This window comes from Lepisma saccharinum, unplaced genomic scaffold (genome assembly GCF_977018435.1).
Source record: "Lepisma saccharinum unplaced genomic scaffold, izLepSacc3.1 HAP1_SCAFFOLD_543, whole genome shotgun sequence".
NCBI classification, from domain to species: Eukaryota; Metazoa; Arthropoda; class Insecta; order Zygentoma; family Lepismatidae; genus Lepisma; species Lepisma saccharinum.
The window spans coordinates 6,907-31,949 of NW_028143223.1; the positions used below are offsets into that span (position 1 = coordinate 6,907).

The window sequence follows — 25,043 nt, forward strand, 5'->3', positions numbered from 1 at the left end:
CGTCAGCAATAATGGTGTAACTGCATGTTGTCAGTTTCACAGTACTTCACTTGGATATACTGTACTGGTGCAGAAATCCCATTGATAATGTAAGGAAATATGAGTTTGTTTTGTATGATTCAGTTGTTTCACTTGTGTGCAAGGGTTAAGTTGTTTGCTTTACAGAGAAGGGAGAAGTAGCTTTATGCATAAAAAAATGAGTCCGCACTCATGGTTCTTGCAATCAGAGGGTTTGGAACCTCAGTGGAACTTCAACATCTAATACCGAGAATGGATAAGGAGACTGATAAATTACAAAATGTATTTCTTAATCACTCGCTCTTCACTCTAATCTCATTTAGTTGTAACTTTAAAAATATTCAAGTATTTTATTTTAAACTTACTGTGTATGATAAAATTCCGTAATCCTTCCCTATCATGTGAATTGTAATAATTTTCCAAATTCACTATTTTGCAGTTTGAATTCAAATCATAGAGAATACCAGGTGTGCCGGTTAATAATTCTTAATTGATCCAAAAGAAAACAAGTGTATCTGGGAAGAAAGGTAACAAATGCTTTATTCAAAGTATGCACAATCGCTAGCTATACATTGTGCCCATCTGCCCGTGTGGATGCCCTTCCAGAAAAATCGTACATTTTGAGGTGATCAGCAAGCCATTGTTCGACATCTTCGTATTTGTTGAAGTGTTGCTGGGAAAGTGAGTGAGACATCGATGAAAACAAGTGGTAGTCCGAAGGGGCTAAGTCTGGTAAGTGGGGCAAGAATTCCCAGCCAAGTGCAGAAATGGTGTGTCTGACGCCTTTCGCTGTGTGTGATGAGGCATTGTCCTGCTGCAAAATCACTTTTCCGTGTCTTGTTGCCCAATCTGGGTGCTTTTCGATCAATGCATGGTTAAAATTGATGAGTTGTTGACGGTAGCGAACGGCATTCACTGTTTCACCTGGTTTCAGGTGCTCATGGTACACCACACCCTTCTGATCCCACCAAATGCACAACATTGTCTTCCTTCCGAAGCGATTTGGTTTTGCAGTCGATGTTGAAGGTTGTCCTGGGTCAACCCATGACAACTTGCATTTTGGATTCTCGAAGTAGATCCATTTTTCGTCCCCAGTCACTATCCGATGCAAGAAAAACTTTCTTTCATGTCGAGAAAGCAACACTTCACACACCGTTTTTTGCTTTTCCATTTGTCTGTCGTTCAGATGATGTGGGACCCATTTTCCTGCCTTCTGGATCTTTCCCAGGGCATGGAGACGATCAGATATGGTTTGGCGACCAACATTTAACTTATCTGCCAGTTGTTGTTGCATTTGCGTATCGTCTTCGTCCAACAGTGCTTGCAATTCGGCGTCTTGGAATTTTTTTGGCTGGCCCGGGCAATCTTTGTCTTTCAAGTTGAAATCACCACTTTTGAATTGTCGAAACCAACACACACACACGCGTTTTGTGTTAGGACATTGTCACCGTACGTTTCCACAAGGATACGATTGCTTTCACTCGCGTTTTTCTTTTGATTGAACAAGAAAAGCACATGCTCCTTATTTGGTTTGAAGGTCAACATGTTTCCCACGCAAACCCAATATCACGATCACTCGCACTCTGTTGCACATCCACGGTATTTTGACAGGTACTGTCCTTCCAACACAGTCACATAACAGTTGAGACTGTGCATCAACCCTTGCTTCCAGCACCATCCAGTGACGAAATTAAGAATTATTAACCGGCACACCTGGTAAAGAAGTTAAGTCAATTTCGTTGAAGATAATATTGGTACTTAACAAATCCATACCTGGATGTGTATGAGTTTTTCCATTTGCAAAAACATTGATTTAGTTTAGTTTGGAATTGTCAGGGATAAATGTAAATTTTGTGGCTGCGGTGGCTCAGTCGGTAACGCGTCTGACTACCATGCTAAAGGTCCCTTGTTTGATACCCAGCCGGTTCATCCGGGAACTTTTGTAACATTGGAAGTGGGCCCGGTGGCCACCCAGCGTCGAATAACATGGGTACCTGGGGTAAAGATGGTCAGGGGCGTGATGCTGATCACATCACCTCCACTCACGACCGGATCAAGAAAGTGTGGGGCATAACCCATACACGCCTTCATGGCATGGTGTTAAGCACAGGGGAGCACTTTACCCTTTTTTTTCTTTTTAAATGTAAATTTTGTCCTGGAAAACCTGGAAAAGTCAGGGAATTTCATTTCTGCTTGTGTGTAGTCACCCTGGTCTCTAAATGCTTTTGTGGCGAGGCTAGGTTGGCCAGCAATACAATAATTTCCCTAAATGCTTTCAGCATCTACCATTTTTATGCCAAAGCATGTACACAAAGCAGTAGAAAATGAAAACAATGGCACTGTTGCATCAGTCTTGAGACTTCAGTATTTCCTTCCACCTGATTCTGCTTCATTCCTATAGATTTTATTCACAGTAGCAAGACCACAAACAGACAACAGCTGATATTCAGAGCATTAGTCATATTCGGGGTGTAAGGGATGTTCCTTCCACGTAGTACACCCAATTGTCAACCTCACTTCCACATAGTACACCCTGGACTGCATTTTGCAGACTAACGAGGCTCTGGCATCTGGACCTATGTGCGTTGTCCTGTTGTTTTTTTTGTCCTTATGTGTGCTGTGTGCCATTTTACAGCCTTAGCTTGTAATCGTAGTCAGAATATTTCAATATGTTAATTGTACGATCTTACAGTTATATTATTTTAGTTATGGTAAGGGACTGGGCCCTGTATGATGTGATTGGTGCAAAATAGCCTTAGTGCTGATGCACCAAAATATTTAAATTCAAAATTCAGGGCAAGGAATTAGTCTACCTGAACGTTTAAATCTCAAGGGTTTGAAGGCTGTAAAGAAATCTCCTGGAATTTTATTCTTTAAAGTGACCGTGGTGGCTCAGTCGGTAACGCGTCTGACTACCATGCTAAAGGTCCTGGGTTCGATCCCCGGCTGGTTCAAATCCGGGAACTTTTCTAACGGTGGAAGCGGCCCCGGCGCCCACCCAGCGTCGAATAACATGGGTACCTGGGGGAAACCCTGGGGGGTAAAGGCGGTTAGGGGCGTGATGCTGATCACATCACCCCCACTCACGACCGGATCAAGAAAGTGTGGGCCGTTATCCCCACACCCCCTATACGCCTTCATGGCGTGGTGCTATGCACAGGGGAACACTTTGCCTTTTTTTTTTTAAAGTGACACAAGATAAAATAGTGTAAATGCATGTCTCTCATGTTTAAAACTGAACTGTTCAAATAAAATAATGCATACTGAATGTGTGAATACACTGCAGAAATGTCACCTACACACACATTCTTAGGGAGATTTCACATCGAAGAGACAAGCGCCAAGAGACATTTCTTTCTCTGCTCAGTTCGAATGATGTCTCCATCAGATCATAATATTTTTTTGCACAAACTTCATATTTTATTCATCATCGTCGTCTTAACTTTTTTCACTTTTTTTCACACACATTTCAAAATACTATGCCAGAGATCATGTTTTATATTTGTAACTTAATTTCTTAATTTTTTTCCATAGCATTTAGAAGGCGGGCCAAGACAATTTTTTATGTGTGCAGCCTGCATTTTCCATGTAGAAGATTTCAATTTATTTAGAGAAGTTTGTATTGAAAACTTTTCACGATTGTCAGGATTTCCTGAAAGAAGGGTAAGTACTCATATAATGATCCACATGTTGCATAAATTGTAAAATGTTGCTGGAATTATATTAGAAAACAATTGCACTTTTAAATTTTTAACTTTGTTTCTGTGTGAAAGACTGCAGCTCAATTCACAGCAAATATTTCTATTTAGTTTTATTTGAACAAATATGTTATTACAATATGTTTTTAAATTATCCCAGAATCAATTGGTACATATTACACAGCTTGGCAAGGAAGGTACTAAAATGAATTTGGAAGTAATTTTGATGTTTAAAGAAATTAAAGACTATTTTCGCTTTTTTGAAGTTTTAGAGAGTGAGAAACAATGTCCTTAAGGGGAAGAGTGACAATTTCACACCAGTTGTGCATTTATTTCAATATCTTCAGAATGGAAACTGCTACTAAAGAAAAACCATGACTATAAAAGAGAGTATGAATTTCTCTCCATGTTGCAAGTGGTAGCAGTTTCTTAATGTGATTATTAAGCTACACACGATGTTTTAAAAATATGATCAAAAAGTATTTACAGAATCCCACATATTCCTTATGAGAAATCAAATTCAACTTCAAGTGACAACTAATGAAATGTGAGTTTTGACTTTTCTTACGACTTAGACGTTCAACGTATCCTTTTCCCGTCAATGTACTTTTCTACATCATTGGATGTTTGATATTCACAAGAGAACGAATAAAATAATACTCCCATAAGCGTAATGCATTTCTCATTGCTTCCTATGCCCATCCTGGCAGTGTTGCCAAACCTGATGTGCATAAAAGAGCTAAATGTCACCTCAAATGGAGCTAAAATACACTTCCAAGGAGCTAGATTAATGAAGGTTGGATAATGTGCCTCCTAGGGTAATTTTAGGTTTCAGAGGGAGGGGGGGGGGGGGTGCTGCTATTACCATTAACTTTCAAGTGATGACAATTTACTCTTAGTTTTTACCATCTATATCCGGCGGCATCACCCATTTCAATAATACACTGATGGTCGTATGAAATCAAAAATATAACAATACATGTCATGTGCAAAATTTCTACTTATGGCAATAGTTGGTCTATGTGGGCCAGAGCCAGCGATGGTATCATAGTGGGGCAGTGGCGGGACCTCAGGGAAATTGTCCCTCGTTTCCTTAAAAGTTACGTGACTTTGATGGTATACACACATCTACACATTTTTGACATGAATTCTGTACTTTATCTGTAAGAATAAACTTAATATCCATGCAAACATTTCAATATGCATTACGTGAAGATTTGACAAAGCAGATGAGATGTATTACGTAGAATTTTCAGTGAAAAATGCAGGTTCAACCAGGACTTGAACTTTGGTCCCTGGCATACCGTGCCATTACTCTTTCACTGAGCTACCGAGCTGGCCTGGCTTCCACTTAATTTTTGCCATTCCTGTTTTACCTGTATATCTCTGCAAGTGCTACCACAGTGGAATCGACATTGCCAGGTTCCTTCTAGCATAGATACAATTCCACTCAGGTAAAACATCAACAGCGAACAATCAGGGGAAGCCAGGTTCGCTTGGTGGTAGAACAACGGTATGGTATGCCAGAGACCTGGGTTTTTTTATTTCTGGTCGAGCCTGCGCTCTTCACTAAAAATTCTACGTATTTCAATGTGGTGCTGCTTGTTCTGCTTTTTGCGTGGAAGTATGCAAAATATTAATGTAATGGAATAAAGTATATGCTTTTACTTGTATATGAAATTAACTTGATTGTGTAATTTAAAATTTATTCTTTTCATTATTCACAATATTACAATTTAGTCCATTTACATACCTAGGTGGCCCCTGTGGCTCAGTCGGTAACGCGTCTGACTACCATGCCAAAGTCCCGGGTTCGATCCCCAGCCGGTTCAAATCCGGGAACTTTCCTAACGATGGAAGCGGCCCCGGCGCCCACCCAGCGTCGAATAACATGGGTACCTGGGGGAAACCCTGGGGGTAAAGGTGGTCAGGGGCATGATGCTGATCACATCACCCCCACTCACGACCGGATCAAGAAAGTGTGGGGCGTTGCCCCCACACCCCCTATACCAGGTGTAGAAGTATGAAACCGGAATTGGCCGATAGATGGTGCTAGCCGGCAGTGGAGGGCGTGGAAGCTCGCGTTACGGCGAACATGCTCTCGGGAAAACACAGTGTTTCGAGTGGTTCAAGAAATTCAAATGTGGCGATTTTGACTTGCGAAACGAGGAACGTGGGAAACCTCCGAAAAAGTTCGAAGACAACGAATTGCAAGCCTTATTGGATGAAGATGATACCCAAATGCAGCAGGCGCTCGCGGAACAATTGAATGAGACTCAGAAAGCCGTTTCTCTTAGGTTGAAAGCCATGGGAAAGGTGCAGAAAGCGGGCAAATGGATTCCGCATGAACTGAATGAAAGACATCAAGGATCCCACAAGACCACTTGTCAAATGCTGCTCGCCAGATACAAAAGTAAGTCGTTTCTCCATCGCATAGTGACCGGCGATGAGAAATGGACATATATTTGGATAATCCTAAGCGTCGTAAATCGTGGGTGAATCCAGGTGAACCATCGACATCCACTGCAAGACCAAATCGCTTTGGAAAAAATACACTGCTCTGTGTTTGGTGGGATCAGCGGGGCATCATCTATTATGAGCTGCTAAAACGCGGTGAAACCGTTAACGCAGATCGCTACCAACAGCAAATGATCAATTTACATCGAGCATTACGTGACAAACGGCCGGAATATGAATCAAGGCAACACAAGGTCATCCTGCTCCATGACAACGCCTCACCACACACAGCAAAACGGGTCCAGGAAACGATCGAGGCGTTCAAATGGGAGATACTAGGGCATGCGGCGTATTCTCCCGACTTGGCTCCTTCAGATTATCATCTGTTTGCCTCACTGGGACACGCTCTTGCAGAACAGTGCTTCAATTCGTATGAAGATGTACGAACATGGCTCACGGACTGGTTCGCTTCAAAAGAAGAACGTTTTTTTTGGCGTGGCATTCATAACCTGCCGGAAAGGTGGGAGAAATGTGTAACTCGCAATGGAGCTTACTTTGAATAAAATATTGTTTCTCAGTTGCAAACACCAGCCGTTTACTTCTTGCAAACAAATTCCGGTTTCATATTTCTACACCTGGTACGCCTTCATGGTGTGGTGCTATGCACAGGGGAGCACTTTACCTTTAACTTTACTTTTACAATTTAGTACCTAATATATTTTCTACAATTTTTGTATATATTTTGACTGCCTATTTGCAGACTACGTGGAGGATAACATAGTTATATTTGTTAAAAAGAAGGTCTAATCCAACAAATTCAATTTTAACTTTTTCTTTACTTAATACCCTTTGCATACTATACTTCAAAGTGCATGAAATTACAGTTACCAAATACATAACTTTGTGTTAGGCCTGCTTTAGACGAAAGCATTTTCATAAGCATTTTTCTTAACATTTATGCCATGACCAAAATGCTACAGTGTAAACTGAAATATTTTATGGCATTTCAGATGCCATGGCATATTTCATGGCATTTCTCAAGGATAGGATCCGTCATATTTCCGTAGCATTTTTCGTAGTGTAACCAATCACAGGCGACTTCTATAGACTAGTGCAGATGTAATGGCGGCTGCGTGAGATGTAAAAAAAGTATCACTTCACATTTTTAAAAGCCGATAACTTTTCAACCAAGAGGAGTAACGTTTCCTATAAAACGGTATTAGGTACAAAACAATGGCACTGTTTAAATACATACTTTACAAGGTTCACAGTACATGCATGGAAGAATATTTTAGTTGTTTCAATTGTAAACACCGTGCACTCACCTTAGATGGTGTAACTCTACGTGCCTTTCATGCTGTATATATTATACATCGCAATAGCAAAAGCTAACCGAAATGTTATATGAAATGCTTCCGTGTAAAGTACTATCTGCTATATGATTTTTGGAAGCATTTACCTAGCATTTATTCTAGTAAAAATGTTAATGGAAATGCTTCCATCTAAAGTGGGCCTAACATTCACTTTTTAGCCCCTACCAGATGCCCGTAGTGAGAATTATTTTAAAATAGGTAGTGCCTCAGAGATAGTCTATGGTGTATATACACAATGAATATTGCAATGATGTACACCACCTACAAACTTTCATAGCATGTACCAGACATCATGATATTCAATTTCTGAGTAATATTTGCATGTTTAGATCTTTCTTAGAAGCTACAAGCCTCCCAAAGAAACATATTTTTCTATTGAATTTTCATGGTTGCCATTGACTTTTATTTTTTGTCGAAAGAACAACATTTTTATTAAGATACAGAGATACATTGTTACTGTTTGCAAGAGTTGTTCTCTGCAGAGTGAATACATTGCTCCAAAGCTAATGAAGTTTTCATTTAAAAGTAAGAACAAGAAAATGATGATAATGATAAGTGTAATTGTTAGGAAAGAGAATAAACATAATAACTTCATCCACTCTACTTAAAATACTACATATTTCAGTACCTTAATCAACCAAGTGGAATAAAATTAACTTTTTTAAAGTTCGAAAACTTGGGCTATGCAATGTAGTTACATAGCCTTTGTTGCGATTATTCTCCTTTAACATGTGTTTCAAAGTACTTACTTATTTATACATCACGTCGTCGTCTTGTAATCAAGGGGTCCCGGGTTTGATTCCCGGTGGAGGCACATAGTGGTTCGGATCCCACTTTAAACTGTAGGTCCAGTCCCGATTAGCCTTACTGTGTATAAAGTGGACTTAAAACAACAAATCAATCCAATTATTGATACATCAGTATCCACGGAAACATACTTTTGCACTTGTTTCATGTTCAACAGAAGATCATTGTCAGCTTCTTCGTTCATAAACTTATGCACGTTGAGTATAATTTCTGTACTCTGACTGTGCATCACTTTCCTTCCTCCAATCTTCTTTACAATTTTTGCTTCAGCTTACAATGAATAAAAACACCCTAAACAACACAGTTCAATAAACACTTTTCTCAAGGAAACAGGATCTGCTCACGTGAGAAGAAGGGGAGGGGAGTAAGGATGCCTCTTTCGCTGAGAAGGCTTAATCAATGGGGGTTTCACAGACACAAAAAATCTGTTTGCAGACCAATTATTCCCGCACATCTCTTCCAATAAGCTCTAAAGTGAGATTATGGATATAGGTAATTGTTAAACCAGTTGGCAACTCTGACCTCTCTGGAACACTTGTATCGCCACACTGAGTGACAGTCTTGTGCACAGCTGAAGGCTAAAGCTCAGACAGAATGCGCTGTAACCATGAATTTTGTTCTTAAACTGAGGCCTCATCAGGAGAAACATTTGTAAGAAAGTTGCTTTGCTCTAATGCCCTCTGAACACTGACAGTTAGGCAATGTGTGCAGCAATCGTGTGCATATGTGTACATAACTTCTGCTGATGTTAGTGATGATGAAAACAAAATTAATTAAATTTTTCACCACCAGGTGGAAATGTGGTGCTGCTAATTAAAAATCCCCTACTCAGAGCCTTCTGAAACCTGTCCAAAGCAATGGATTGCAGTGAATCGTGGCCGAGGCTACGGACACCATGAGGAAGCGATTGAAAGAAAAAAAAAGTTCAGAATCTCACCACCAGGTGGCAATGTGGAACTGAAGTAACAAAAAGCAGAAATTGGACATGTAAAAATTTATTTTTAGTTTTTTTCAGCACAGCAGTTTTCGGTATGCATGCCATCAGTGTGAATGACACTTTGGAATGGTAAGACAGTGTGTTCAATCACTGCACAATTGTTTCCTGGAATGGTGTTCATTGCGCACCAGATTTATATTGCCATATTGCCACCTGGTGGTAAGGATTTGAACTATATTTCATCAGCATTTCAATTGCCCATGGTCTCCTTAGCTTCTGTACCAGGTTTTGCAGATGCTTGAAACTGACTCCAAAGCATTCTGAATAGGGAGCTGTAATTGTGGCCACCTGATATCTAAATAAAATATTAGTGAAAAAGTGTACTAAAGCCGGAGATAGGTTTGGGAACTAGGCAGTGGCATGGTATGACTTTTTCAAAGTGTTATTGGCCATCGGACGTTATCATCTCCACCCTACCCCTCCTCTCCCCAAAAAACATGCCTTTGATGTAGATTTTTGTTCTTTTTGTGGCAATCCGCTCAATGATTTAGCCACAATCACTCCTAGAAAGAACTACCACTCATGAGAGAGTTACCGCGAAAATCCAGTGAAAAGTGGTTTAGCCTTGTCAACCATCTGTGTTTCTTTGCAAAGAGGTAGAAAGGAGAAGACGAACCACACATTTCTCGGGTCAGTTCGACGTTTCTGCAGTAAGCAATGACAGAATTCCCCACCTCCAACAGTGGAAGGGAAGTCTGGATGTATGTACTACTGTTGCCAACTTAGTTTTTTGCAGCAAGGTTTGTCCAAATCACGAATCACATCAAGTACTTATCTTTTCGTCTATTACGTAAACGGTCTCAGTTGTAGTTAAATCCAGCTTTGGCTTTGCAGTCTAGCTCTTGTTGCTTCAGAGGAATAGTATCCCATTTTAGTTGGTATTTAGCTCTTTTCTGGAAATCCCATGTGACAACACTTGCTGATCCGGTAGGCTGCACCGGTAACTGGGCTCCTAAACAGGCATATGAATAGCCCCCTAGCACACTTGCCTCTAAGCCTTTCCCCGCTGTTCCCTTGCATTGGCACCTTTCCTCTTGTTACCTCTTGAGGGTAGCAGAACGAACGGCGTGCCTCTTTGCTTTTGTTGGCTGTAGAAAAAATGTTCTCTGCAATATACACTCAACTGCAATGCTGTCGGTTAACTTATTTAACAATGTCTTTTTTTATTGAGAAAAACTTTTTAATTTCTTTACATTTTGTTGTTACCTGTGGTAACACCGGTTACATGCCTCTGGAACTAGGTTTTGTCACAGCACTGATGTACAAAGTCTGCGTCCAAGATTTTGATGCAGTGGAGTCCTGTTTAAACTATGATAGTTACATTTTTCTCCCCAAATAATGTAATGACAATTGTTGATTTACATTTATTTTTTGCATTGCATGTCTCTAGCTTGTATTCATATGATTTTGTCTTCTTCAACGAAAGTAACTTTATTAAATTGTTTGATTTGCATCTCAGACTTGATTGAACATATTGGGTTTAACCTGTAGAAACTAGACCCTATAATGTAGCAACCTTTTGAGATAACAAGGCTAGCCATACGACTTTTTGATTTTAATAATTAACACATCCACTCCCCTTCGATTACACTAGTATCTGACTTTTGGACTGGATCCTACTACTTGTTCAGTGTTGTCCCAGGGTCCTGGATGATTCATAGTAATGGTAGGATCTGATGCAAGAACGTGGTTTTACTGTTACTCACTTTCTTTGGAGGCCACATATGCTCTTCTGCGAGATGCGCAATGCATTAGAAAATAGCAAGTAGGAGGCTGAATTGTTTTGAACCAAAATCAAAATATGATATATATTATTTTAATCATAATATTTTTGTGTTCCGTAATTTATTATTAAATTAAGCATTGTATCTGTGCATGTAATCATTGGATTTTGTAAATTGTGCATATTAGTTGTGCAGCTACTGCAGTGTTAGTGATTACACTATCTATAGGGACATTGAATTTTCGCAATGCGCGAAATCACGAAATGTGAAAAAATGATGCAATTTTGAACATTCTGCACGTAACTACACCCCCAATGATGAAATATACATGAGTTTTATTCGCGAAGTAATGCGAAATGTGTGCTTTTCCACGAAATGAACGCTTTTTCGCGAAATAACCATGAAATATCATCAAATTAAGTAGAAAACATGCAAAAACCGGCAATCGAGATTGTGCGCGCAAACTGTCGATTTGTAACGAAACATTTGCCTAAAGTTTCCTACCACTTGCAGCTGAAGAACGTTTTATCTTCGGTCACATCAGGAAGATGCTGCAAATCGGGATTTCCCATGCACATAATCTCAGTTAGAAAACTTCGCTCCCTGTTAAGCTGCATTCCTTTCTTCCCCCGAATGTCTACTCAACTTCCAGTTTCATTAAACTTGCTAGCTGTAGCAGCGATAAGATTAGTCTGTTCCCGCACATCAAGGGAAACAATGGTGTCATTTGTGTTCAGTCATGAATGAATTTTGTTTATCATCATGTGATTTTCAACATGTGTTTGTGTATGTGCAGTAGTGATTATTTTATTTGTTGGACAGCAAGGATATCCTTTAAATACATACAATGAATAAATCACTTGAGATATGCAATTTAGAAATGAAGTGATTTTGTGTTGATGTTTTCTTTTTGGTTGGACAGCTAAGTACTTGTGTATGTGTACAGTATATAAAAATGAAGTAGTTTATCAGTATATCCTCTCATAATGAAAAAGTGTGTGCCATTTTTTTTTCCACCGCTGGTATATACTGCTGATCTAACATTTTATTTACTATTCTCCTCAGTTTTTATTTACCATAAATTTGTCTCCCTAACTATCTATATTCAGCAGTACAAAGATGAAATAACCGAAAACTCCGAAGAAGTGACAAGTGAAAGTTGGGAAAGTATAACTTCAAATCAAAGTAGTGATCATATGTCAATAGATGAAAATAATCAAGATATAAGTCACAGCAACGGAAATCATTCGCCAACTATTGCTGAACATACTTCAGATGAATCATGTGATACTGACAACTTTAATGACTATTCAAGGTGAGTGTTCATTTCATTATAATATTACGTGCTAATTTTTCTTGTGTGTACATATTGCTTGCATTGTAGAATTATTTCTCTTGTAGTTTTTGGTTCTTACAAGCACATAAACACAATTTTCAATGTAACGTTTCAAGAGGCCAAACGCTCCCTTAATCAGACATTTATTCTTGTTTTGTTAATGTGTTCTCCTGAAGCATTACATTGAAAATTGTAAGGGAATTGATATTAGATGCTATATTTCAGAGTTTGAAATGAGCAGTCAAGAATTGTGGTTTCAGATTGAAGATGTTCTGTCCCCTCTTTAATTTTGCTGATTTTGGGTCATTTTATGTCACATACATATATTAAATTGTGTGCGTAGTAATTGCATTTATTTCTCTTTCGTGAATTGTCTAGAAAGAATGAATTAATTTTATTGTGAAATACATGAAATGATAAATAGTCTTTTCATTATGAGGACACAAAAACAAGCAATTCACGCTTGTGTGGAATGGAGAAATCAATATACAGATATTATGTATCAGTTGGAAGATGGAATCTTTGCATTGTTCCCATTTTTAGTTGACCTATGTTGCCACAGGTCGCAGGTTCAGAATGTGGTCTGAAATTGATGATTTGTTATGCTTGTGCATTCCTACAGTTCATAAATTTGTAATTTATCATCATCACTCTTAACCTAAGAAGTAGAAAATCAATGTAAAATAGAATAAATACAAAGAAAGCTACTTACAAAAGACACCTCACCCAAGCTTAATTGTGTACACTGTATGTGCTCTCATTTGTGTTTCATTCAGATTTTGTGTTTCCGTCAAGAACGAAATATGCATGCCTCTATGCACAAGCAAAATGTTTGCAAAAATTTCACTTTGCCAGCATTAATCTAAATAACTTTGGTCTTCCTTGATTACCTAATTGATAATATTGTTGCCTCATAATCAAGTGGTGCTGAGTTCAATCCCCAATGAAGGCACATGTGCAGTGGTTCCAATCTAACTTTAAACAGTTTGAGTGGAGCCTATCTGAGCATAATGTGGATTTTTCAATAAATAAATTATTTTTCTTCTTTTGTTGATATTTCAGACACATACAGGGTGTATCATAAGTGAAAGCGCAAAAAATGGTGAAAAGTACATGATAGTAAAAGAAAAAAAGTCTCAGTATACATAGAGCCTCCGCAATGGCGTAGTGGTAGCGTCGTTGCCTTGTAATCAAGGGATCCTGGGTTCGACACCCGGTGGAGGCACTGGTTCGGATCCCACTTTAAACTGTAGGTCCAGTCCCAATTAGCCTTACTGTGCATAAAGTGGACTTAAAACACCAAATCAATCAATCAATCAATCTCAGTATACATGGGGTCTCAAATGAACAGCTTGCGAGGTAATTGCGAATGTATGGTTACGATCCGCTACTGACTTGATTATTTGTACCCATTGTACTACGCTTTCTCTTTGTGCACTCCGAGCTTTCGTTGTTTAAAACTGAACACTGCCGAACATGTAACATAGGACTCCTTGGTAATAAAAGCAACAGTAATGTCTATCACTTCTGATACACCCTGTATTTGGTTTTTGAGCGGTATTCTTTTTAAATGTTCCTATTCAGGTGAGATTGAACAGATTATAAGTGTTATGTTAGGATGCTGAGAGATATTCATGCGCTTCTTGCATAGTTTTTCTTTTCTTTCCTACCTCTTTAGACTAATCGCAGCAGGAGCATGAATGATGACTATGTGAGACTGATGAAATGAATGAGTTTAACACTCAATGTGCACAGCCCAGTGTGGTGACTGGATCATAACAGGTTGGCAATGATTCATGTATTTACTTCCCTCATTTCTTTATTATTATTTTTTTGTTATTTTTCTTTCCTCATATAGTATGTACATACAACTGTACAGAATCTGTTAACCTTGATAAAATTTAATATTATTAATATGAAAGGCCCAAAATTCTCTCCCCTCTTGTCTAATTCTCTAGCTACTTAATGGGACAACTTGGATTAATTTCTTAACAAAGGCCTCCCCGATGGCGCAGAGGTAGCGTCGTCGCCTTGTAATCAAGGGGTCCTGGGTTCGATACCCGGTGGAGGCACATAGTGGTTCGAATTCCACTGTAAACTGTAAGTCCCGATTAGCTTTACTGTGCATAAAGTGGACTTAAAAAAACACTAAATCAACCAAAATTTCTTAATAAAGGTTAAAACAAGTGAAATTCAACATATCCCCTAGGGACATTATGGTTTAATTAACTCACTCGTATTATGCCATTTTTATTAAAGAAAATAGCACTAGTCCTCGTCCTCCCTATGCCACTACTTACAATATTCTCATTGCGGATTGAGTCTAAAGTCTGTTAACGTCCCCTATAAGAAATGTAAAGGTGTTATGCTGGGTACAATTGGTCATGATAGAAACAGGTTAGGCCGAGGGGGACCCATAGTTGTGTGTGTCACGCCGAGGTTCTCCACATTGTTGGCCACCATATTGAATTCAACAAAGAAAAATGTGAAGGGGGTCATACAAAACATCAAACCAGGCTAAATTTTCATGCAAAATGAAGTTATGAATGAATGCTTGTACCAATTTACTCCTTTTCGAGGTGTCAGAAAGAACAACAACATGAAAATGCTTCTAATGGGTGAGATCATACTGAGGTCTAGGGTGAGAAGTTCACGTGACATAGCACATGATTTAAATCAGATACATCCACAAGGAGTTGAGCATTAAGAATAGTTGCCTCGAACAATTACAGTGTGATGCTTCCATTGGAATGAAAGGTCCTTCACAGTGACGAAGCTAATGTTTATGTTCATAGGGAAGTTAATAAACAATATGCGACACTAGTCATCTGGACAGAAACTGTCTCAGAACGTCCCCATAGTGCTATGGCACTCCATCCTGTTGGAAAAAAAACTCTGGAAAAGTACCTTATTCCATAAGCAAGGATGAAAAAAAAAACGTTCATGAAACAAATTCTAGTAGCCCTGAGCATTTAATGTTCTGATGATGAAAAAGGTCAATAAATTTCATACCACACACCAGCACGAACCATTCGACTGGTATCTATCAAGTGTGTGTTGTCAGATGACAAGTATATTCTGTTTATTAACTTCCCCATGTACATAAACATTAGCTTCGTCACTGTGAAGGATTTTTCATTCTAATGGAAGCGTCATACTGCAATTGTTTGAGATAACCAGTCATAATGCTCAACTTTTCGATGATGTATCTGATTAAAATCATGTGTAATGGTACATAAACTTCTCACCCTAGATGTCAATATGATATTCATAGTTTACTGACATGTTAGAGGCATTTTATTGTGTTTTTTTTCTGACACCTTGAAAAGGAGAAAATAGGTACAAATATTCATTAATAACTTGTTAGTGGTTAAAGGTGTATCGATAAAATCTTCACCACTGCATTTGTCGTGAAATTCTAGCTTGGTTTGGTATGTCATATCACCCCTCCCAATTTTTTGAACTGAATTCAATATGGTGGACCGTGGCGTGACACACACAACTATGGTTCCCCCTGGGCCTAACCTGTTTCTATCATGACCAATTGTACCCAGCGTAACTCCTTTTCATTTTACAGGGTGTTTTAAGGGACTTTTGACTCACCCTGTATATCCAAAGTCATGTGCTGTATTAAAGAATATCACAAAGAAATGCACAATCTCTGTACTTGATCACAAAGAAATGCACAATCTCTGTACTTGAACTAGAAACTCAATTAAGTCATAAGATTTTATTTCCAAGCAAGACACACTTCATGTATAACACAGATTGTGGAAGAAAATAAAGAGCATAAAATAGGAAAACAAAGGTAAAGACAAGAAGCAGTACTAACCTGTGACCATCCTGGCATCAAATGTATAGTCCTTGTGATCTTACCAATTTCAAACAATTGAAATATTATATTTAGAACCAAATGTGTGTGAGAGACACCAATAAAAATGGGAAAATCACATATTATTTATTCATAATCTTACTATTTGATTGTTGAAAATCACATTGTGTGCATGTTTGTATGTATGTACATTGATATCGAATGACGGGACGGGATTAAGTCCCAGATAACACATTTGGTCTCTGTCTCGGCAGGATTTGTGTGTTCCTGGTATGTGTAGTGTTTACTGCTCACAACAAACAGCAGGTGCTGCTGGAAGTATATGCAATGGAGCAGTAAGCATTTTCTTAAAACCTAAGTGTCAGTAACGCAGCCATATTGACCTCATAAAAGTGCAGTGGTCTTAGATTTATGAAAATTCTTAGCTTACATAAATATGATTATAAAATAATTTTGGCCAAATATGATCTGAAAGTTGTTTTATGAGCAAAACGTCACTTCGGACTGTGCAGTCCCGACACTTTTTATAGCAGTCAGCCCTCATTTTGCCATTTTTCCTAATTTTGACATTTTTTACGAATACTGGGCCAACTGGGGGATATGACCCCCGTTGCACACCCCAATGTTCTAGACAGCTCTTTTTGGTGGTGTAGAGCTATGGCACAAATATTGATATTGATGAGGATATTGATGGGTGACTGGCAAAAAATATCTGATGTAGACACACCATTTGAGCATAATAGCGATGAATATAAGGTATTGGAGTGCCCAAGGGGGTGTTGGCAGGGGTAATAACACCCCTCCCCTGCCCTTTGGCCTAGTGTTTTTTAAAAAGACAGTCAAAGGGGCAAAAGACAGAAAATAAGGGCTGGCTAATAAAAAAAGTATATGTAACTTACTCCCTTGCCAAAATCCAGGACACTGTTGGGAGGTCAAGAGGGATGACTCTTTTTATTTACTCTTCCTTGCTCATTTGTCATTTAATTTATATATTTGTCTTCAGAGGAGTATATTCTAAAATGTGTAACAGGTAGGGTGTAGATATTTTGCATGTAAGTGTTGAAGGGACTATATATTTCATAACTAAGCACCATATGATATACATCATTTCTCTGTTTATACACAAAACGCTAGTAGCATGTCAGAACTTTCAGATCCCATTAATTTTAATTAGTATTATTACAATGTCAGAAAAAAATTGTCAATCCTGCCAAAGGAAGTCTTACCCATACAAATAAATGTTTCAAACTGCCATTTTGTTCCGTAACAAAAATTCAGGTTATAAAGGGTTAAATAAAAAATTGGTTAAATATTGTGTAAAAATTGATAACATCAGAATAAGTAAATTTCCTTCATCACATCACTAGATTAGCATAATATTAGATAAGGAAGAAGTTCTGGCTTTAAATTTTGAATATGTGTAAGTTCATTTTTGATATTTGCGATAGATTAACGTGGGTAGAATATAGACATGAATATATGACAATACATAGAAATTACACTGGACAACAAATTTTAACTTTTTTCATGCTTTGGAAATGAAAAGTACATTTCCTTATGGAATTGATGGTGCTGAATACGAAAATAATAATTAAAATGCTGAATTGGTTCGAGTTTAAGTGTAATCGAAAGAAATGTGCGTTATGTGGTGTTAATTCGAAATTAACACGTGTACAACATGGAAGTTATAAAAACATTACTTACATGGATATTTCAAACGGCGCCTATTTGCCTGTCGCTTGTATTGTGGTTCTGGAAGATCTCTGGCAATTGTCCAACAATAATCAGCAAGCATAGACTTGCTCCAGTGGCCCTGATATTGTTTCTCCATTGTAGATATAACTTGGTGGAAATGTTCCCCATGTTCATCGCTGACTGCTCCACAATTTCTTGGGAAGACGTTTATGTGGGAGTGTAACATATGTATTTTTAGTGGCATATGACACCCCATTGCTTGGTAGGAAGATATTAAGGTGCTCCACTAGTTCCTTATAATTCTGAGCCCGCACGTTTCCCAAAACAATTGTCACCATGTTTTGGGAAGAGTCCCATGCAATCTTCTCCTTATCTTCTAACAGTGCGTCAAATTCAGGATCATTGAAGAGTTCTCGAGTCTGAGGGCCAATAAATATTCCCTCCCTGATTTTAGTTTCACTAATTCGTGGATATTTATGCAGAATATACTTGAATGCATCACTGGCGTGGTTCATACCTTTAACGAAGTTCTTGATTAAACCTAGTTTAATATGTAAAGGAGGAAGTAAAACCTTGCTGGGAGCTATCAAAGGAACATGTTGAACGTTCTTTCTTCCTGGCTCCAAAGATTTACGGAGTGGCCAGTCTTTCCTTAAGTAGTGGGAAGCCTTATCACGGCTATCCCACTCGCATAAAAAACAGCAGTATTTTGTGTAGCCGAGTTGCAGACCAAGAAATATTGCTAGAACTTCGAAGTCACCACAAATATTCCAATCGTATTTGTTATAGTTAGAGCCCGGAAGTTTGGCAAAATGCCTCTTTTTATCTAGCCTACTGCATATATTGATAAAATTTTTCCGGATATACATTTTTATGTTGTTTCGAATGTTTTAGAAGCCTTTTCATTTTGCCTATTTTGCCTATTTAAGATCCCACTGCCTATTTTTAATTATAATGCCTTTTTTTGCCTTTTCCAATGAAATTGGACCATTTTTTTTTTTAAAAAAACGTGTGTATATAAATTATTTTTCTCCCAAAAAACGTTGTTGGCCTTTATTTTTCTTCCTTTTATTATGCGAATAATTTTCGCCTTATTTAAGTAATATTGAACTCACACATGTTTCAACATTGCTGAAGGAGAAAAGTGTGAGAAAAAAGTATTTCATGCTGAGTTAGGATATTGCCTTTCGGTTAACATTTCCTTGTGCATGATTGACTGCTGAAAGCCTGTTGCAGAACATCTGCACAATTACGTCATCACGTCCAGCGTCTGTGTCAGGAGGTTATTGACAAGAAACAGCACTAATGCCCAAGGTCCTTTGCATGGATTCCAAAATCAAGTTCTCTGTCTTTAGTTTAGTTCTGCACTTTGGAGGGAAAGGATCGTGTAGTTGTCATCATGTCGAAATTTAGTGTGCCATTAAGTGGTAAGTTACATGGTTACATGCGTGAATTTGGTGAAAATTGAAATGCTCTTCCCAATGTAGATTTTAACATTTTGCCAGAAATTATAGATAAAAGTAAGCGACTTCCAAATATGCCCTTTTTTTTCGGTTTATTTTGCCTTTTTTTCATTTTTAGTGCCTATTTTCCACATTATAAATGCCCTTTTGCCTGCCTATTTTAACGAAAATAAATGCCTGAACTTCCGGGCTCTAGTTATAATGTATGGCTTTCAGCAGTTTTTCCATGTTGGCATATGTCTCCTTCAAGTGCACTGCATAACCGATTGGGATTGATGGCAACACATTTCCATCGTTCACTAACACAACTTTCAGACTTAGTTTTGATGCATCTATGAACAGCCGCCATTCATTGGGATTATGTTCTATGTTAAGTTTACTCATAAGACCAGTCACATTTTTACAACACACTATGTCACTTTTCACTGAAAAATACTCTTCCAGGGGTTTCTGGCGTGTCCTAAACACGGATACTTAACATCTTCAGCAAGAGCTCCCCACTGCTTGAGTTCTGTGCCACTTTTTGACAACCCAAGGTCCTTTACAAGGTCAGTTAATGCATGTTGAGTGATCAGATGGCGATTAGATGGTGACATGTTGGCTGTGAATTCATTATCGACGGATGACGAGGAATCTGCAATAGGATTTGGCATTCCTGCGTCGAGTTTGGCCCCCTCTTGCTCTTCGTCAGATGAATCACTGGAGTAGGATGTGGAATTGGAGGAACCATGCAAAAATAGCAGTTTGAAGTATGATCTGTCGGTTCTCTCCATATCATTGGAACTGCAAACGGCATGCATGGTCTTTTTCCATGTAGCCAGTCTCTTAAGTTTGTCAAAAACGTATTACAACAAATGTGTGGTGTCCACTTCTTGTCCATATCTCCCACTTTACAACCAAAGTACAAGTGGTAGGCTTTCTTTATGATTGGCGTGAAATTTCTTTTTTGATCGACAAATGTTATTTCGCCGCAAACATAACAAAAATTGTCTGCACTGTTAACACATTTACGCGACATGTTTCTGGTCAGTACAGTCATGTAACGATAAAAAGAAATAACACCACACACTCATCCAATATCTCACCACAACAACACACTTATGCGACAAGTTTCTAGTCCGTACAGTCAGAAAACGATAAAAAAATACACCACAAACATACACAAAATTTCGCCACGACCATGTCCGGGAGTTCGCAGAACACGTAACAACACGTTTACCCTGTCAAAATCTTCAATACAACCTGAAGCGTCGTGTGGTTGATGATCCTTGGTCAGCGATCACATTCTAGCGATCAGGATAGTGATAAAGCTAACCATCAAACAATGGATGTTTATTGAAATACGCCGACAGCTGCTGTTGTCACGAACCCTTATTTTACGCGCCGGAGCACATCCAGCGATAATGTATTTCTTCGAAACTCGAACCAATCTTCAAAAACTAATATCATATTCGTTATCAGCACCCTCAAATTAGTAAGAATTGGTTACTTTTATCTCCGAAGCATTTTCATTGTTGACCAGTGTTATTATTGTTCTGTGTTCAATGTTGGTGGTATAATGGAAGTATAATGCAGGGATATTTATGTTTTTCAATATATTTCCTCCCAATCGCTCATTGTTTGTAGTCATACTGATAAGAACAGTAGTTTGCGGAGTGATCAGCGCAATGTGTGCACTACAACGTCAGGAGACCCATGTTCGAATCCTGGCCTGGGCATGGGTGTTCTTTGTGAGTGCCCCTATATCGTGTCATCACTCATCCTCATCTTTGTGATTAGCCAAAAGTTGCATAAGACCAATGTTAAAGCAAATCAATGAATCAAGTACAGTAGTTTGAGATTATACACTAAGTGAATTAATAAATAACATATTCATTTAATATATTTTTTTTTATCAAGTTTCTTTTCCATCCAGATTATTAATGTAAAGCCAGCTTTAGACGAAAGCATTTCCTTTAACATTTTTGCTAGCATAAATGCTATGCAAATGCTTTCAGAAATCTTATAACAGATAGTACTTTTCCCCGCAAGTGATTACAATGTATAACGTATACAGCATGAAAGGCATGTCGAGTTACACCATCTATGCTGAGTACAAAGTGTTTACATTTGAAACAACTAAAATTTCCTTCCATACTTGTACAGTAAATGTTGTAAAGTATGTATTTAAACAGCGCCGTTGTTTTGTATCTAATAACGTTTTATACGAAAAGTTATTCCTCTCAGTTGAATAGTTATCATATTTCAAAAATGTGAAGTGATACATTGTTTACATCTCACGCGGCCGTCATTACACTTCCACTTGTGACCTAGAGGTTGCTTCTGATTGGTTATGCTACGGAAATAAAATGGGTTCTATCCTTGAGAAATGCCGTGAAATATGCCATGGCATCTGAAATGCCTTAAGATTTTTCACTTTACATGGTAGCATATTGGTCATGGCACAAATGTTAAGGAAAATGATTTCGTCTAAAGCGGGCCTAACACTTTTACGTAATTTTCAGCACTAATGTATTTTCAATGTTTGTCTTTTTAGTGCAAATGAATTATGTAATGATGGTAATCAAGATCCTGTTGAGAAGAGTGCGTTTGTAGTAGAAAAAGCAAACTCATTGCAAGGTACCATAAATAGTAATGCAAATAAGTCTGTTGAACATGATACAACAAAAGGAAAAGCTGCCACTTGTAAGAAGAACAGATCTGTTCAAAAACGTATGAGAGGCAGAAAACATTCGAAATTCAAAGATCTTAAAGAGATGGTTGTGCCCTACAGTAAGAAGAATGCAGCTAAAGAAAGGAAAAATAATTTAAAAAAATTGAAAGTTAGGAAAAAACTAAATGAAGGCAAAGAGTGCCACTCATACAGGGAACCTCAGAGGGAGGATAACCACCAGGATAATTCATGTGCCACTAAGAGTACATCATATTCCATATTTCAGTGTGACTACTGTTGCAAAATATTCACTCAAAAATCCACTCTATGTGCTCACATGAATTTATTTCATGTCGCTAATCAGCTCTATACTTGTGACATCTGTGCTAGAAGTTTCAATGCAAAACATAATCTGGAAGATCACATGAAGATTCACACTGGTGAGAAACAGCAGTACCTGTGTAAGGTCTGTGGTAAAGATTTAAAATCAAAGCATTATTTGCAACAGCATATGAATCTTCACAGTAGAGGTAAACAACTATGCGATATTTGTGGTTTGAGTTTCGTATTAGTTTCTAATTTAAACAATCATAAGAAATCTCAGCATAAAGTGCTCGTTGAAGAGTTTGTGTGCGACATTTGCAAAAGCAGGTTTGTGAATAAAAGCTTGCTTTTTACCCATATACAACGTGTTCATATCAAATCCCGTGATTTTGGTTGTTCCTCATGTGACAGGAAATTCTTTGATAAGAAAGATTTGCAAGTTCATATGGAGCGCCACAGGATGCAAAAAACTCACATTTGTGTCACTTGCAAGAAAGGCTTCATCACATCTACTGATCTTAGAAATCATGTTAAGTTACACACAAGAAAAAAGCATTTTCAGTGTTCCATATGCAGTAAGTTTTATTCTAATAAATATGATATGCGTCTTCATGAAATGCAGCACAAAAGTGTGGTGAGATACGTTTGTGAGGTTTGTGGCAATAGTTATGGTAGCTCTGCTACCCTCTATACACACAAAAAGATTCACTCTGGTGAAAAACGTTTCATATGCAATTACTGTGGTGATGGATTCTTTCGAAAGCACGTGTTGGAGAGACACATAAGAACACATACAGGAGAAAAGCCGTATTCTTGTAGCATGTGTGAACGAAAGTTTGCATGCAATAAAAGTTTAATGTGCCACGAAAGAATTCACACTGGAGCAAAGCCCTACAATTGCGACATCTGTGGCCAAAACTTCAGGCAGTCCAGCATCCTCGGCTGTCACAGAAGGCGTATACATAATTGCAAGTAAGAACTGTTTGTATATAATGCTGCTAACCTCTTGGCTTTAAGCTTGCAATGTCGAAGGTTTTTATTTTTATGAAAAGTTTCACTAAAAAAAATATTCATTTTTCTGTTTTACGTGAGTGTTAAAAGCTGCCTTAAACCTTTTGTGTTGATTAACACATGTAATAGAGACATTGTTTATGTTATCTTTTACTTGGGTGCTTGAATTGACAAATTTTCTTTTCAGTTCATTGGTAAAATAATAATAATAAAATATCAACCTAGGTGCAACAGCCTGTGAGCGCCAGTGAGTACCTACCAACTGCCGGCCTCACTCACACCTGCTGAGGTGGGAGATCACCCAACCAGTTACAGGGTAACGTGTGATCAGAACGATGACCCCCCCCTTGTATTTTTACATGACCAGGTTATGCTACTAATTTGTAGCTACCCAGCTTCCTCATGATGCTGTCCCATACACAGGCCGAAATCTGAGGATAAAAGTTCTTACACTTTCCCCATGACACTTGAACCTGCATGCATCCCATGCTGGAGCCGAAAGCCTGATGCCTTAGACCGCATAGCCACAGTGTAGGACTCAGTTAATTTTTTTTTTCAGTCAAATTGTCAGACATTTTTTTCTCTACTTGCACTTTTAGTAATTCATAGTCATGCCTTAAGAGATTGATTGAGTTGGTGTTTTACGTCCACTTTATGCACAGTAAGGCTAATCGGGACTGGATATGCACAGTAAGGCTAATCGAGCCTGGATATGCTCGGTAAGGCTAATCTGGACTGAACCTACAGTTTAAAGTGGGATCCGAACCACTATGTGCCTCCACCAGGAATTTAACCCAGGACCCCTTTGTGACAACACTACCACTGCACCATCCGGAAGGCCCTGCCTGAAGAGATATTGGTTTTTACACTAGCTTCAAAACTATGTACTTGCTCTGAACGTCTATCTTCAGATTGTTTTAAAACTAATTCATTTGTAGCCATGATTCAGTTTTCTTGCAGGTAACTACAAATTTTAGTTGTATGCTCAGTGTTAATATTCCAAATTTTGTTGCTAGAAGAATACAGTATTGTCACTTGTCATATATAATTCACAATAAATAAAAATCATGCCATTCTCTCAATTTTTTTCACACTTGTATAGAACAAATTCAATAAGTTCAATTCTTTCCTTCCCTTAGTACAGGTGAAAAATAATTAACGTCTTCCATTTAATTTTCTATTCCCTGCCAATGAATGACACAGAAGGTGGATCCTCATATTCATGCCAATCAAAACATGCTATTCTTGTAGTGATCAAAACCAATAAAAATCAGGTTATGAATGCCCAATTCAAGATGAGCATGCTGACATCACTCCACTAATGCACAACATCGAAAGCCTCTATTTCTTAAAAGTTGTTCTCACAATAAATTTTCACCTCAATGCATACATAAATATACAATGGTTATACTATCCATCCATGCATGTGAACTATCTGTATCTCGGAAACCACCAGAGCAATAAAGGCAAAGTTTGGTGTACTGATATACCTAAAAAATAGTGGCTGCAGAAAATAAAATAATTCTCCTGGTCCATCAGAAAGTAGCAAATGTGAGGATATTTCATTGGCTTGAAAAATAATAGAATAATTTGTCATCAAATATTTTAATAGATGTAATATCAAAGCTACAAATGTAAGTTTGGAGACATTAAAC

General features: G+C 38.1%; 1 protein-coding gene across 3 annotated transcripts; it reads left to right on the forward strand.

Moving 5' to 3' along the window:
• Window positions 1-3,567: 3,567 nt before the first annotated feature.
• LOC145983011 (uncharacterized) lies at window positions 3,568-23,950 on the forward strand. 3 transcript variants are annotated; one of them, XM_083116290.1, is made up of 3 exons: window positions 3,568-3,681; window positions 12,184-12,389; window positions 21,937-23,950. In XM_083116290.1, the coding sequence occupies exons 1-3, from the start codon at window positions 3,583-3,585 to the stop codon at window positions 23,351-23,353; spliced, it is 1,722 nt and encodes a 573-aa protein (XP_082972416.1). In that variant the 5' UTR covers window positions 3,568-3,582; the 3' UTR covers window positions 23,354-23,950. The 3 variants fall into 3 exon arrangements, with proteins under 3 accessions (XP_082972416.1, XP_082972418.1, XP_082972417.1); XM_083116292.1 differs by lacking the exon at window positions 21,937-23,950 and adding an exon at window positions 14,089-14,168; XM_083116291.1 differs by having other exon boundaries at window positions 3,573-3,681; window positions 12,187-12,389.
• Window positions 23,951-25,043: the final 1,093 nt, after the last annotated feature.